This window comes from Ruditapes philippinarum, unplaced genomic scaffold, assembly GCF_026571515.1.
Source record: "Ruditapes philippinarum isolate M1 unplaced genomic scaffold, ASM2657151v2 ctg1086_1_1_1_1, whole genome shotgun sequence".
Classification (NCBI taxonomy): domain Eukaryota; kingdom Metazoa; phylum Mollusca; class Bivalvia; order Venerida; family Veneridae; genus Ruditapes; species Ruditapes philippinarum.
In genome coordinates, this window is record NW_026857769.1 from 376,384 (window position 1) to 390,755 (window position 14,372).

Genomic DNA, 14,372 nt, shown 5'->3' on the forward strand with positions numbered 1-14,372 from the left:
TAACTCTAATGCTATTACTTGGTACATAAGTTATAACTTTCCTTTTTATGGATTGGTCAGCTTGAAATGGATCCCACCAATCATGGCAATGTTTAAGAACCAGGGTGTGAGGATTTACCAAAATGATATTTAGTTTATTTACATGCACACACCCAGTTTCTTTTTTTAAATCTTATCTGTCAGTGAAATTACACCTGTGTAAATTATGTTTACCTGCATCATTTGTAAGTTCAAATCCAATTGCCGTATGATCCATTCTGATAACGATACTATCCAACAAAAATTCAATCTAATTTCCACCTTTTTTTCTAAGGAGTCTGCTTATGTCAGGTCAAGCGTGAAAAAATGCGTTTTCGTGAATTTAAAGCCCCGCCCAGAGATGGCAGAGAATATTCAAATATGCATTTAAATAAATCATCAAATAGTTCATATCATGTCTGAAGACATGATGCAGAATGCTATGGCAGTAAACAACCAAATATTTGAGAAATAGTTTTAACAGTCCTGTTTTAGCTTTCTAGACACTCGCAAATCCAAGATAACTTTTGTCAACAGTATTTCGCAACTTTTCGGCAAATTCCGTAACAGGTAAAAGGGAAGATATTCCGAATCTGGTTTTTCCACCACGTGACTCTCATGTGACAGTTTGTTATGATCGGACAAAATGGCGAATGCTATTGTTGCTTCCTGAAATTTTAATTTTAATATATGGCAATTGCAATTATTTAAAATCGAAATAAGTTCTGATTGTAAAAATATGAAGTCCATTTTAAATTATTTACTGTTTTTCTTTTTGACTGGACAATGCGTCACTGACTTCCCATTTAGAAATGTTTCTTTGCCTATTGAGGAAAGGTTGGATGATTTGTTAGGACGGCTTACTGTGGCAGAAATTCTAGATCAAATGTCCCATGGCGGTGGGGGTGGGGACGGCTCACCAGTACCAGCAATTCCAGAACTCGGTATAGGCACCTATTCATGGGGCACAGAATGTATTCATGGTGATCAGTCTGGAAATGCTACATCTTTTCCCCTCTCCATTGGACTGGCAGCCACATTCAAGTAAGAAATAATGCATGTGTTATTTGTAACTCAACCCATCACCGATCACTTACTAAGGGGAGGGATGGCATGTGTGATTATGTAGTTTGACTATCAACCAAAGGTTTATGACTTCGAGCTCTACTTATGTTAAAGGATAGTCTAAACTACATGTATGTCAGAAAATAGCTTATATAGCTAATGTTACATAATGTTTTTTGTAACCGACTATAAATAAAGATTATCTTATCTTTTGGCATCATTATAAAGGTTGATTCAAGAAAGCAGACACAATGCTCGGGTTTTAAAAAGCTGTAAGCTTTCATGGAAACAGAGCTAAATTTTGTGAGTTAATCATATCCTCAAGTGTCAAAACAAAACCTTATCATTCAACAAGTTTGGGGACAGATGGAAGGTTACAACTTAGTTTAACTGCTTCCCTCACACTGCCCGAAAAATGGTGACTGGTATTACTAAAATCTTGTTCACAATATATATATGTATGACAGTTGCAGAGTTTTGTCATGAGTTTTTCTTATAAATATTGACCTGGCTTGCATAATGCTTATACTACATGTCTGCTACTAGCCAAAGTTATTGCAGTATTTTTATTTTAGAACTGTACAGCTACATGTGTACTGTGTCTATAAAGGCCTTATATAGACTACCAGTGTAAGAATTTTTAATGTACAGTAACTATAATGTACTAGTTAATATTCTATTATTTATAACTTTTATAGTGGAAACCTAAAGGAAGTTTCTATGTTGTATAATTCTTTTTTATATGATGTCACCATAAAGGATCGTGATATCAACAAAAGTATTTCATTTTTTAAGTATTTTAAATTGAAATGCATAAGATTAAAATTTTATTATTATTAAAGATACAATTTGGAAAGCAAGCATAATATACATGTGGTACAAACTGAAATATATGGCACAAAATTAATGACATTTTAATGCAGACCTGTTATGGATTAATATGGTATTTTCACTTTCAACTTAAAGGTTTTATTTTGGTTCTGCAGTATGACTGACCATCGTGGGGTTTTTGAGATGAAAGATTTTGATTAGTGATCCAACTCATTTCAAATAAAAATCTCATTTTTTATCTAACCATCAGTTTAATTTTCTTCAGCCCTGAGTTGATGAAGGAAGTTGCAAGTGCCATATCAACTGAAGTGAGAGCCAAGAACAATGATTTTGTCCGAAGAGGGATCTTTTCCGGTCATACTGGACTCAACTGTTTCAGTCCCGTCATTAATATAATGAGACACCCACTTTGGGGCAGAAATCAGGTTTGATAACTTAATATAATCATGATCTTTGCTTTTATGTTTTAAAGGTATTAATTATAAACTTCATAAGTCTTACTGGTGGATGAAGACCTCAGGTGAATTCGTGTAATGGAATTGCCCGACATTGTAACTTTATAACAAATCCATTCAAACAAATCCATTCAAAGTGAAAGGGATTTCAATATCAAATATTCAAAAATTGAGTAATCAATAGTATACAAACTGCATAGATTGAAGGCTGGCCCGACTTCATACTGGTAGCAAAGGTTTATTACTTTAGGTTCCAGCAGGTTAAGGGTTAATATCTTTAGGAGAGTTACTTGATGTGCTTTGTTTGCAACTGCATGAAACAATTTGATATTGTAAATATTTGCAGTGCTTGAAAGCATGGAACATGGATCTGATTTTCAATAACTCATAGCTTAATTAACTGGTGTATGGATTAAACTTTTACTGTAGAAACTTCCATTTTAAAATTGAAATTGTCAGATATTATGAATATTTCCAATAATAAGTTGAAAAAGTGAATGTTTTATTATTGTTGTAAAAGTTCTGCAATTTTCTTAAGGTTACAACACTGAAGTTTTACAATTAATATGAATTTAAGAAGCATGGGTTGTTGCAAACAAAGTGCAAAAATAAAACAACTTGTCCCAAATGCATATCAGTTTGATAGTTTATGGTTACTTGAAAGTTGGAAGAAACATTTGTATACACTAGGTTGTATAAAAAAATTCTGTTTTGTTTAGGAGACTTATGGTGAAGATCCTTTCTTGACGGGGGTACTTGCGGCGGAGTTTGTTAAAGGATTGATTGGGAACCACTCTCGTTACTATCGTGCTAATGCAGTGTGTAAACATTTTGATGCATATGGCGGACCAGAAGATCTTCCACAATCTAGACTTAGCTTCAATGCTAAGGTAGGTATATCTGTAAATTTCCAATTTTAGCAACAGAAAGAAGATAATGACTATTTTGATAATTGTACCTAGTTGGGAGATTTTGTTGGATTAGGATGGTTACAAATAATGATCTGTCCTGAATTTGACCCAGACTAGCAAAGTTCATGGGTGGGGTGGGTTAAAGTAAGAAAGTAAAATAACAAGTTAAAAATAAAATAACACTTATTCATTATCCCTCATGTACAGACTTAATCAAACCGAGTCTGCAATTCTTATGTAATTTTGTTGTTATTAATGCTTCCGAGGGATCACTTTGTTTCCAGTTTTTTATTTAATGAGGCTTACACATTTGGTTTTCTGAATTGTGGGCTTCAGAGTAAACAAGTATATTACAGAGATTTTTATTTTTCAGGTACCAGAACAGGATTTATACATGACCTATCTTCCACAGTTTAAGCAATGTGTTCAGAGTGGTGCACTAGGTGTAATGTGTAGTTACAACAGGTAAAAGAACTTAGAAATGACATGATGTTACACTGAACTCATCAGATACTAGTAGTTATTGGTTGGCAAAAATTGATTTTAAATGTATATAATTTCCTTATTGATGTATAAAAAGTATCACCATTTTGGTATGGGGTTCTCCCATTAATATTTACTGGAGAAAGAAGCATGTATACCTTAAAATCAGAACAAAAACTTTGTCAGGAATTGTATTAAGGTTGCAGTGTACAAATAAAAATAATTGACAAAGTAATTAGCTATTGCTGCTGCCCCTGTTATGTTTTATACTATAAAAATATATCAATAAAAAAGTTAAGCCTATTTTGATACTAATAACACCTATGAACATGTATTTACAAGGGCCCAAAATTTTCAGTCTCCTTAGTTTTAGGTTGTCAACATATCTCCAACTAAGCACTTGCATATAATGCATGTTGAAACTTGATTAAGAATATTTCTTTTATTTTATTCACAGTGTTAATGGTATTCCTGCTTGTGCAAACAAAATGTTGTTGACAGATATACTAAGAAAGAAGTGGAATTTTCCTGGATTTGTCATCAGTGATTCAGGTGTGTATATCAAATGTGTAATGATTAAAGAAACATATACCCATCCAAGAAAATGGAGAGTGAGCATTGATTGAAACATTCTCAGAAACATTTATTGGTATTTTCTTATGGTATTGATTTATATATCCTCAGGAACATTGATCGATATATCCTCAGGAACATTGATATATATTCAGGAACATTGATTGATTTATTCTCAGACACATTGACTGATATATCCTCCAGAACATTGATTGTTATATCTTCAGAGAAATTGTTATATTCCCAGGAACATTGATAAATATATCCTCATGAACATTGATTGATTTATCCTTCAAAACATTGATTGATATATCCTCATGAACATTGATTGATTTATCCTCAGGAACATTGATTGATATATCCTCCAGAACATTGATTGATATATCCTCTAAGACATTGATTGATTTATCCTCAGGAACACTGATTGATATATATTCAGGAACATTGATTGATATATCCTCAGAGACATTGATATATTCCCAGGAACATTGATTGATGTATCCTCAGGAACATTGATTGATATATCCTCCAGAACATTGATTGATATATCCTCTAAGACATTGATTGATTTATCCCCAGAAACATTGATTGATATATATTCAGGAACATTGATTGATATATCCTCAGAGACATTGATATATTCCCAGGAACATTGATTGATATTTCTCAGGAACATTGATTGATATATCCTCCAGAACATTGATTGATTTATCCTTATAAATAGTGATTGATTTAGCTGAAGAACATTGATTGATATATCCTCCAGAACATTGATTGATATATCCTCTAAGACATTGATTGATTTATCCTCAGGAACATTGATTGATATATATTCAGGAACATTGATTGATATATGCTCTGAGACATTAACATATCTTCAGGAACATTGATTGATATTTCCTCATGAACTTTGATTGATTTATCCTCAGGAACATTGATTGATATTTTCTCATGAACATTGATTGATATATCTTCAGAGACATTGATATATTTCTTGATCATGATTTGATAGATTCTCCATTTATATTTAATTATATATTGATTGATTTGCTGTATAAATGTTACAATAAATTACTAGAAGTAAGTGTTTAACCCAAACAGATATGTGAAACAAGTATAGTAGAACGTTTAAGAAACTTTTTATTTAGAGACTTTGCAATTAAGACAATATTCAATGTTTACATGTTTAATGAAGAGTGTTAAATGGAGTTTGCATTTTTTATGGTTTTTAAATGTATTCATGTTACTTTAAAACAGGAGCTGTAGAATTTCTGATTGTCAACCATCGATATATTGAGAATATTGAGGACGCAGCAGTGGCTTGCGTGAAAGCCGGACTCAATCTTGAACTACATCCTGGTAGTTATGCTAGAGGGGCGTTTGATTGGTTGAAGTATGCTATAGCTGATGGAAAACTTTCCAAGGTTAGAATTTATTTCTCACTGATCTCTTCTTATATATGTATATCAAAATTTAAGTTAAAGATGTCAAAAGACCATTTGATTTAAAATTTTAGATATGCAAAATAATGATTGTAAGTAGAAGTCAGAGTTATCCACAAGCATGTAATAAGATATTGAAAATTTTGTTTATAGTTTCTTTCTACTTTAAATGTTTTCATTATTTAGATATCTTTATCCTATTTTAATTCCTAGTTTAACTCCTATATCCCTTCATATCTGTGTTCATGCTTTTGTTGCTTAATTTGACATTTATGTATATAAACAGTGGCGAATTCAGGCCCCGGCGTCAGGACTACGGCCCCTTAGCTCAGCCAAAGATACATTTATGAGCTGGGCTGGAATATATATATGTTATTTTCTTCCATTATTGGCCATAGTGTACTCTCATATTAAAACATTTTATCACACACCCGTGCCGATTTTGTGTCTCCGTAAATATGGTATTGCACGGCCGTGCATATATTTTGACGTGACGTCATTAGCGTTACACAAACATAATGTAAAGACTCTCTAAATGTTAGCGTTACACTATAGGCGCGTCAATGAAATATGACTCTTATTTCACCTTAAACGGTGTTTATTTTTGGTATGTGATAAATAGAATATTAAATTTGTGTAAGTTCATTACTGAATTTATTGCACTCGTTGAATAAAATAATATTATGCTCGCCAGAGGCTCGCATAATATAATTTTATTCAACTCGTGCAATAAATTCAGTATTGAACTTACACTCATTCAATATCCTCTATGAATTGCTGCCTTCCAGTTGTTAATCTCCTGCCATCCAGTTATATATTCAAATCAAACGGGATTAACCTTTGCCACAAGTATAAAGCCAGTCCAGCCTGCACATCCATGCAGTCTGATCTGGCCCTATGCTGTTGGCTGACCATATTTAAAGTTTCATAAACTGATAATGGACAGGTCCAAAAATGTAAGCTGGGCAAGGCCATTACATAAAGTCAGGAGGTGAAGGGTTAAATGCAAAATTGTTCTTTTTTTCAGGATCTGATATTAGAAAGAGTGAGGCCATTATTCTTAACAAGAATGAAACTTGGAGAATTTGACCCTCCACATCTGAATCCTTACAATGACCTTGACCTCTCTGTTATACAGAGTGTCCCCCACAGACAATTATCTACCCTGTCAGCTATGCAGTCATTTGTACTTCTCAAGAATGATGGAATTTTACCTATCAAGAAAATATATCAAAAAGTTGCGGTAAGTTTAAACTTTAGGACTAAAATGAGCTGGCACATTTAACTTTAGATTCTACCCGTGCAACCAGTGTAGACCAAAATTTCAGCAAGTTATTTCAAAAAGCTATTAAATCATAAATATATTATGTCCATATCAAATTTATTAATACTAAAAATATGCCCATTAAAAAGAACTTGTTTTAGAAATATTGATTTGGGTTAAACATAGCTGTTTCATCAAATTTGGTTGTTGGTATTAAAAATGAGAAGTATTATTTTTTTGAAATACATTTATAACATGATTTTAATATATTTTGTTAGATTGTATCAATGGACGCCTTTGTGGCTTAATGGTTACAGTCACTGACTTCAAATCACTGCCCCTGATGGCTGTGGCTTTAAATCTATTCCCAGACTTTGGATTCTTTCATGCAAGGAAAGTCAGTGGTTCTACTTAGGTGCCTTCTTGTGCCCACAGGGATATCTGTCCTTATTTTATTAAATCTATATATTGTCACCTTAGTGCAATAAGGTTTCTAAATTTTATAGCAGTAAATCAGTTATTGCACTAAGGTGACAATATATATATATATATTATAAACATTACACCACTTTCATTGTTTTGTTTTAATATATTTGTATGTATAATAAAGATGCTGAAGATTGCCGCAAGGCCAAAAGCTATGGCAAATTTAAATTAGCGTATTTGATTATATACAGCAAGTATATAAGATTTTATAAATATAAACAATAGTGGGAAAAGTAAAGAAAATGAGTACTGAATCCTCTGTGCTTGTGTCTAAAATAATGCATAAAGGGGAACCTCAGGTCTTTTGTTTTCTTCATTTATATAGATTGTTGGGCCGTTTGCTGATAATCCAGTACAACAAATGGGAGATTATGGTCCCGATGTAGATCTCAAATACACTAGTACTGTAAGCTCCGGTCTCCTTGGTCTTGGTGATAAACTGGTAAATGTGTCGGGGTGTAAGGATACCTGGTGTGTAGATTATGACTCGAAAGCTGTTATCACTGCTGTACAGGATGCAGATTTAGTGGTGTTATGCCTTGGAACTGGTGAGATTTTTCTAGAAATTAGATTTTACAATTTTGTATACCTCTTTTTATAATAGGCACTTTGCCCATGTAGTAAGTACACTCTACTGGAAAAAAGTGATTAACAGCTTTCAGGATGTCAGTCAAATGATTTCAATTAGAATGATGACATGACAAATGTTTAGCTTCATAGTTGAATGAAATTCTTTATACAATTGTTTTTTTTATCTAATTTTAGTTTATTTATCAAACATTTAAATGTTCTTTATTTTACATCATTCTGTATGATATAGTTTTGGGTATATTTCATAACTTTTAGCAAGACTTTTATGCTTTATTTACAATAATAGAGTTTAGGTTAATCTAAAAAATCCCTCCATTTTTACAATTAAATTGTGTAGTATAAAAGAAAAAAAACAACATAATGGTTAATGGTATTTTTCATTGGAAACAAGTAATATATCGTGATAAATCATGTTATTTTACTAATTTACAAGGTCCTGCAGTAGAGAGGGAGAATTTTGACAGGAGGAATATGTTGTTACCAGGACATCAACCACAACTAATGAAAGATGTCACGTTGTATGGTATGTTTTCCTTCTTCCTTTACCTGCTGAATTTGTATATTGGATTTACCCTGCTTTGAATTTGGAACAGTCCATTTAAAGTGTATGGGTCAAAACAAGCAAATTATGATTGGCTTGTGTGAAGAAAGATATTTTCAAAATACAGAGAAGATTGAAAATTTTCCATTGACAATAGAAGAATAAATTCAAATGAAAATACATGTGTAATTTTTACAGTGACAAAATATTTTTGTTTTAAATATTTTTGTTTTAATGTGTAAATTACTATATATAATTTTTTGGGTTTCAGCCCGAGGAAGAATTATTTTATTGTTATTTAGCGCTGGTCCTCTAGACATTAGGTCAGCTCAGCAACCAGTAATATCTGCTATTATACAGTGCTTCTTCCCGGCTCAAGCAACAGGTGTGGCCCTGTATCATGTTCTAACTTTTAGTCAGCCGGAAGCCAATCCAGCTGGTAGACTTCCATTCACATGGTATACTTCTGATCATCAGGTATTCATTGTATTTCATTATCTAAAGGAACTCCACTGAGGTCCAAAAAGTATAAATACATAAAATTTGATATTCTTACATATATTAGCTGGGGCACTTAAAACAGAAAAGATATTTAAATGAAAACCAAGAAATAATCTCAGAAATGAATTGAAAATCATATTAAACTGCTGCACAACAATGCAATTAATGTCTATTTTTAGAAACAATGACCTTGAACTTTATTTCAGGTACCTTCAATGACCGACTACAGTATGAAAAACCGCACATATAGATACTTTAATGATGATCCTCTTTATCCATTTGGCTATGGTTTATCGTACACACAGTTTATGTACAGTGACCTTGAACTTTCACCTACAAAGGTGAAGCCTGGAGAAAATGTGACTGTGAGATTTGTTCTGACAAATGTTGGGGATGAAGCTGGTGAAGAAGTAAGTTTTTTTTTTTTTTTGCATATCAGACTGGTGTTTTTATAAGTTTTACTCATGATGGCAATTTCAAGTACATGTAACATGTAGCTTGCGTTAAAATGATATTATCATCACCTGTTACAGAATTAAATGCTTGCCTAGGATGCAACATTTAACTGTTATGAATTAACTTGTAAATTCATACTCAGCTTTAAGTAAATAGTAACCAAAGAAATGACATGTATTTTTATGAAAAATTAATTTTTTGAGGTAATCTGTTTACCAGGGCCTTTTAGTCTTACATAGAGTCTGAATACTTTTATTGACTACGGCATAATTTTATTACAGGTAACTCAGGTGTATATATCATGGCTGAATGCTACAGTGGTAACTCCCAGATATCAGTTGGTACATTTCAATCGTACAATGTTCTACAAAGGTTGGACAGTGAATGCAAGAATTGATATATTAAGTGAACAAATGGCAGTGTATGTACCAGAAAAAGGTTTTGTCATTGAGCCAGGTATGTGAAGAATATTGGTATATGTAAAATGTTATTCATGTACATCAAATATAAATAGTAGTAACTTGGTTAGTAATTGATCCAATACAGGATGTAAGGTTCTGAGGAAAACCATATTGGGAGTGCCAATATGGTTTTTCTAGAGAACCGTATATACCATATCGGGTGAGGTACTGCCACTCATGAAATATTAATCTTCATACCACTTGATGAAAATAAATCCTGTATTTATAGAAAAAAACTTGAATATCATCTATATATAAGATGATACACATGAAATAAAATACTAGTAACTGAGTTAATTACTTATCCAATACGGGATATAAGGTTCAGTGGAAAACCATATCGAGAGAGCCAATATGGTTTTTCACGGAACCATATATCCCAAATTGGATGTGTTACTGGTACTATTATATCATGTTGACTGCAGTTACCATCATCTTTCAGTAAGGATATACAAGTACTAAGATTTTTGCGGCCATTTTAAATGTTCATCTTGCCGAGTTTTTTAAATGATTTGCATTATTGTGATATATGACATATGTATATATGATATATTTCAGGTGATATACGTGTCTATGTTGGAGGACAGTTACCAAACCAGAAAACCAAAGTGCCATCTAATGTAATACAAGGAATATTCACCATTGTATGATCTTTAAATAAAACTTCAATCTTTTACTAATTTGAAGCTAGTCTTAGATCAGTGCTTTTACACCCCTTCATTTCATACATTAAATACGTACTCTGTAATTACACAGAGAAAAGAAATTCATTGAGGCATTTGATTATAATTATTTTGATTCCATTAAAATTAATGTCAAACATTGATTTTCCTTAAGCACATATGTTTTCAGTGTTTTCATGTTATATATACACTGCTCAAACCAAGAGTAGATATGCAAAGTCATCTGTATCATCAAAAAACATAAATAGATGATGATTGTGTAAAAACTTATGTATGGTAATTTCTTTTTTCCTATTTATCAGAGTTAAATGGCGTGTCTGTGAAAAATTAGTTCCATTCCAAATAATATAATGATTTTGATTTTAGTTTAAGTACATTTGCTTTAACTTTGATATGTCTTTGCCAGTGTACCCCCATGAATGAATGTTATTGTCATGTGTATACATGCTTTAAAACTTTGTCATCTGTACCCCCATGTATGAATGTTATTGTCATGTGTAACCATGTTTCACACTTTGTCATCTGTACCCTTGTGAATGAATGTTATTGTAATGTGTATATATGCTACAAACTTCAAATACAAACTTGCATGTTATTGTCATGTGTTCCACAAGTGTATATTAAAATATTATTTTCATTTTTTGGCATACTATGTGCTTAATATGTACAATTAAATAAATGTATACATCTTTGATAATAAGCACTTTTGAAAATGTCAAGTTTTACCATTGATCGATTCATAGCTAATTTAACACATTATTTTTGTGGTAGTTTCTTTTTGTAAACATTTTTTTTATCTCTGTAATTTTATATATTTTTATACAATTATAAAAAAAAAAACATGGCAATGCCATGAAACCAGGTTTTCAATTATCACCATTGTAGATAAATATGTTGTAGTTGAAATACAAATACAAGCAACAAACAATTTAATTATGTGCAATGTTAATCATGAATAATGTAGGAGGAATTGCACACAGAAGTGTTCACTATATAATCTGTAAAAGGGAAAAAAACAAAGGGCCATAATAAGGTAAAAAATTATCCAATCACAAAACCCTGACACTATACGCCAGGGCACTTGATGACAAAGCTTCTGTGAAAGTTTGGTCAAAATCCATTGAGAAATGTAGGAGTTGAGCACAGTAGAAATTGTTCATTATATATTCTGTATAAGAAAAAAAAAACAAGAGCCATAATTAGGTCAAATATTATCCAATCACAAAACCCCGACAATATGCGCCAGGGCACTTTATGACAAAAGTTCTGTGAAAGTTTGGTCAAAATCTGTTGAGAAATGTAGGAGGAGTTGAGTACAGAAGAAATTGTTTACGCCCGCCCATCCCTCAATCTAATAACCATTTTTTTCCTTTGACATACCTCAATCTTAAATAACCAGTTTTTTCCTTCGGAAAACCTGGTTAAAAATATACATGTATAGAGGTACTAGTCTGATCATTTTTGCTGTTCGCATGTTAGATGGGAGACTTTTTAATTTGATGTGAATTACAACACCAGTATTTTTTTTTAATATTAAAGAGTTAATGCACCTTGTCCGAGGGTTTCTGTAAATGTAAATGCATGAAAAAAGGTGCATAACTGCTATTCTTGCATAAAAGTATATGGCATTGCCTAAATCAGTAATTCTGCAGTGGGTTATCTGTATTTCTTATAAAGAAACCATAAGTGCTCAATGTGTCGTTCTTTCTATGTGCTAAAGTGACGTCATTTGATAGTTATGTTTTAATAAAAAAAGTACCAGGCCTGTCATTAAACTGTTTTTACACTGCACACAAGGCAAGCGTATGGAAAAAAAAAAACAATGACAGCGCACGGTCACGAGAATCTGTCCGTTAATGCATTTTATTCTGCCTGTGAAGTTATTAACACAAATAAGATTTAACATATACCTGTACCTTACTTTAAAGAAATTTTTCCAATGCATTTTGTGCATAATAAGGTTAGAATGCCTTGTAATGAATTAATCAGTTAAATGTTATCAAATAATTATGTTGTATATTGCTTAAATAACTTGTTCATGGTGCTAATTGGTTAATTTTGTGTATATAGATCTGTTCAGAAATTTTATATATTCCCACTATAAAAATTTGATATATATTATTTTATAAAGAAATGTTAAATCAAATTTTTGTTTGTTGTTTTTTTGGTGATTTGAACAATACATATGGTGTCCTGCCAAGGACTTTAAGTATGTCCATAGAAGAAAACGATCCTGTTAGTTTAGGAAATATTGGTGGTTCTATTCATGCCCTCCACCCCCATAAAATATGGTAAACAACATTGTTGGATGGTCCTCATCAATTTTGTTAAATAGTTGACTTGTCCACTGTTAGTGACCTTAATACCAAAAAACAGAAACAGGATTTCACTAAATTGCGTCCTTTTATCATCCTACCAATGTATTGACTGAATAAGTAAAAAAGAATCTTATGTAGTTTAAACATATTTATTTTAGTTCAATTGCTAAACAAGTTCTCACAACTTATATTAATCACTTTTGAGTACACTTCCTTGAGCCAACCAGTAATGGTGTCATATGAAGAAACATGGTTGTAGAAATAGGGCTCAAACCCATGATGCCTGGATTCAGAGGCAGACACCTTTACAACTAGGGTACCGCTCTCCTGTAATCTTATTTCCATTATTAAATGACTTCGACAAACAAAATTACATGTTAATATTAACTAGAACTCCGCGAGTCGGATGTGTCGCCTTGTGAACAATGTAGTTTAGGGGAAATGGCCAGGACAAAAATGAAATATGAAAAATAACAAAGGGCAATAACTAAAAAAATAATAAGTGCAGAGCAGCAGTTTCTGTACACTGCACTTCTTATCAATAAGATCTATCATTCTATGATGTTTCAAGTCCATAGCTTTCATACTTGAGGAAAAATGACCAGGACAAAAATAAAGTAAGAAAAGCAACAAAGGGCAATAACTCAAAAATAAGAAATGCTGAGTATCAGTTCTTATACACTGCACTTCTTTTTAATGAGATCTATCATCCTATGAAGTTTCAAGTCCATAATTTTTATACTTTCAGAGAAATGGCCTGGACAAAAATTAAGTATGAAAATAAACAAAGGGCAATAACTCAAAAAAATAAGAAATGCAGAGTACCAGTTCTTGTGCAACTGCACTTCTTCTTAATGAGACCTATCATCCTATGAAGTTTCAAGTCCATGGCTTTTATACATTAGGAGAAAATGGCCCGGACAAAAATAAAGTATGAAAATTAACAAAGGGCAATAACTCAAAAATTAGGAAGTGCAGAGTACTGGTTCTTGTGCACTGCAATTCTTCTTAATGAGATCTATCATCCTATGAAGTTTTCAAGTCCATAGCTTTTTTAGTTGAAGAGAAATGGCCCGGACAAAATTAAAGTATGAAAATTAACAAAGGGCAATAACTCAAAAAATAAGAACTGCAGAGTACCGGTCCTTGTGCACTGCACTTTGGGTTATTGAAAGAAGCATGCATACAAGTTTGAAGTCAATCAGACTTATAGTGACTGAGTTATGCTCCGGACAAGCTTTAGCGGACGCCGACGCCGACACCGACAACGACAACGACGCCGACACAGACGCC

The 14,372-nt window shown here is 32.4% G+C and overlaps 2 protein-coding genes across 7 annotated transcripts in view; one reads left to right on the plus strand and one right to left on the minus strand.

Annotated features, from left to right (window-relative positions):
* Positions 1-542, minus strand: part of LOC132750885 (anoctamin-4-like) — a 78,359-nt gene extending 77,817 nt beyond the window's left edge. For 3 of the 6 annotated variants that reach the window (XM_060740953.1, XM_060740951.1, XM_060740950.1), the window contains exon 1: positions 214-541. In XM_060740953.1, the coding sequence (XP_060596936.1) occupies positions 214-256 (43 nt within the window). In that variant the 5' untranslated portion in view covers positions 257-541. Of the gene's footprint in view, positions 1-213 lie in introns of all 6 variants that reach the window. The other 3 variants (XM_060740948.1, XM_060740949.1, XM_060740954.1) reach the window with 2 other exon arrangements.
* A 92-nt stretch (positions 543-634) lies between these two features.
* Positions 635-12,907, plus strand: LOC132750886 (uncharacterized). The gene is made up of 13 exons (XM_060740957.1): positions 635-1,062; positions 2,180-2,339; positions 3,089-3,259; positions 3,654-3,745; positions 4,221-4,315; positions 5,594-5,760; positions 6,806-7,021; positions 7,854-8,076; positions 8,553-8,642; positions 8,932-9,137; positions 9,368-9,571; positions 9,899-10,073; positions 10,637-12,907. Exons 1-13 carry the CDS (start codon positions 758-760, stop codon positions 10,726-10,728), a joined length of 2,196 nt encoding a protein of 731 aa, XP_060596940.1. The 5' UTR covers positions 635-757; the 3' UTR covers positions 10,729-12,907.
* Positions 12,908-14,372: the final 1,465 nt, after the last annotated feature.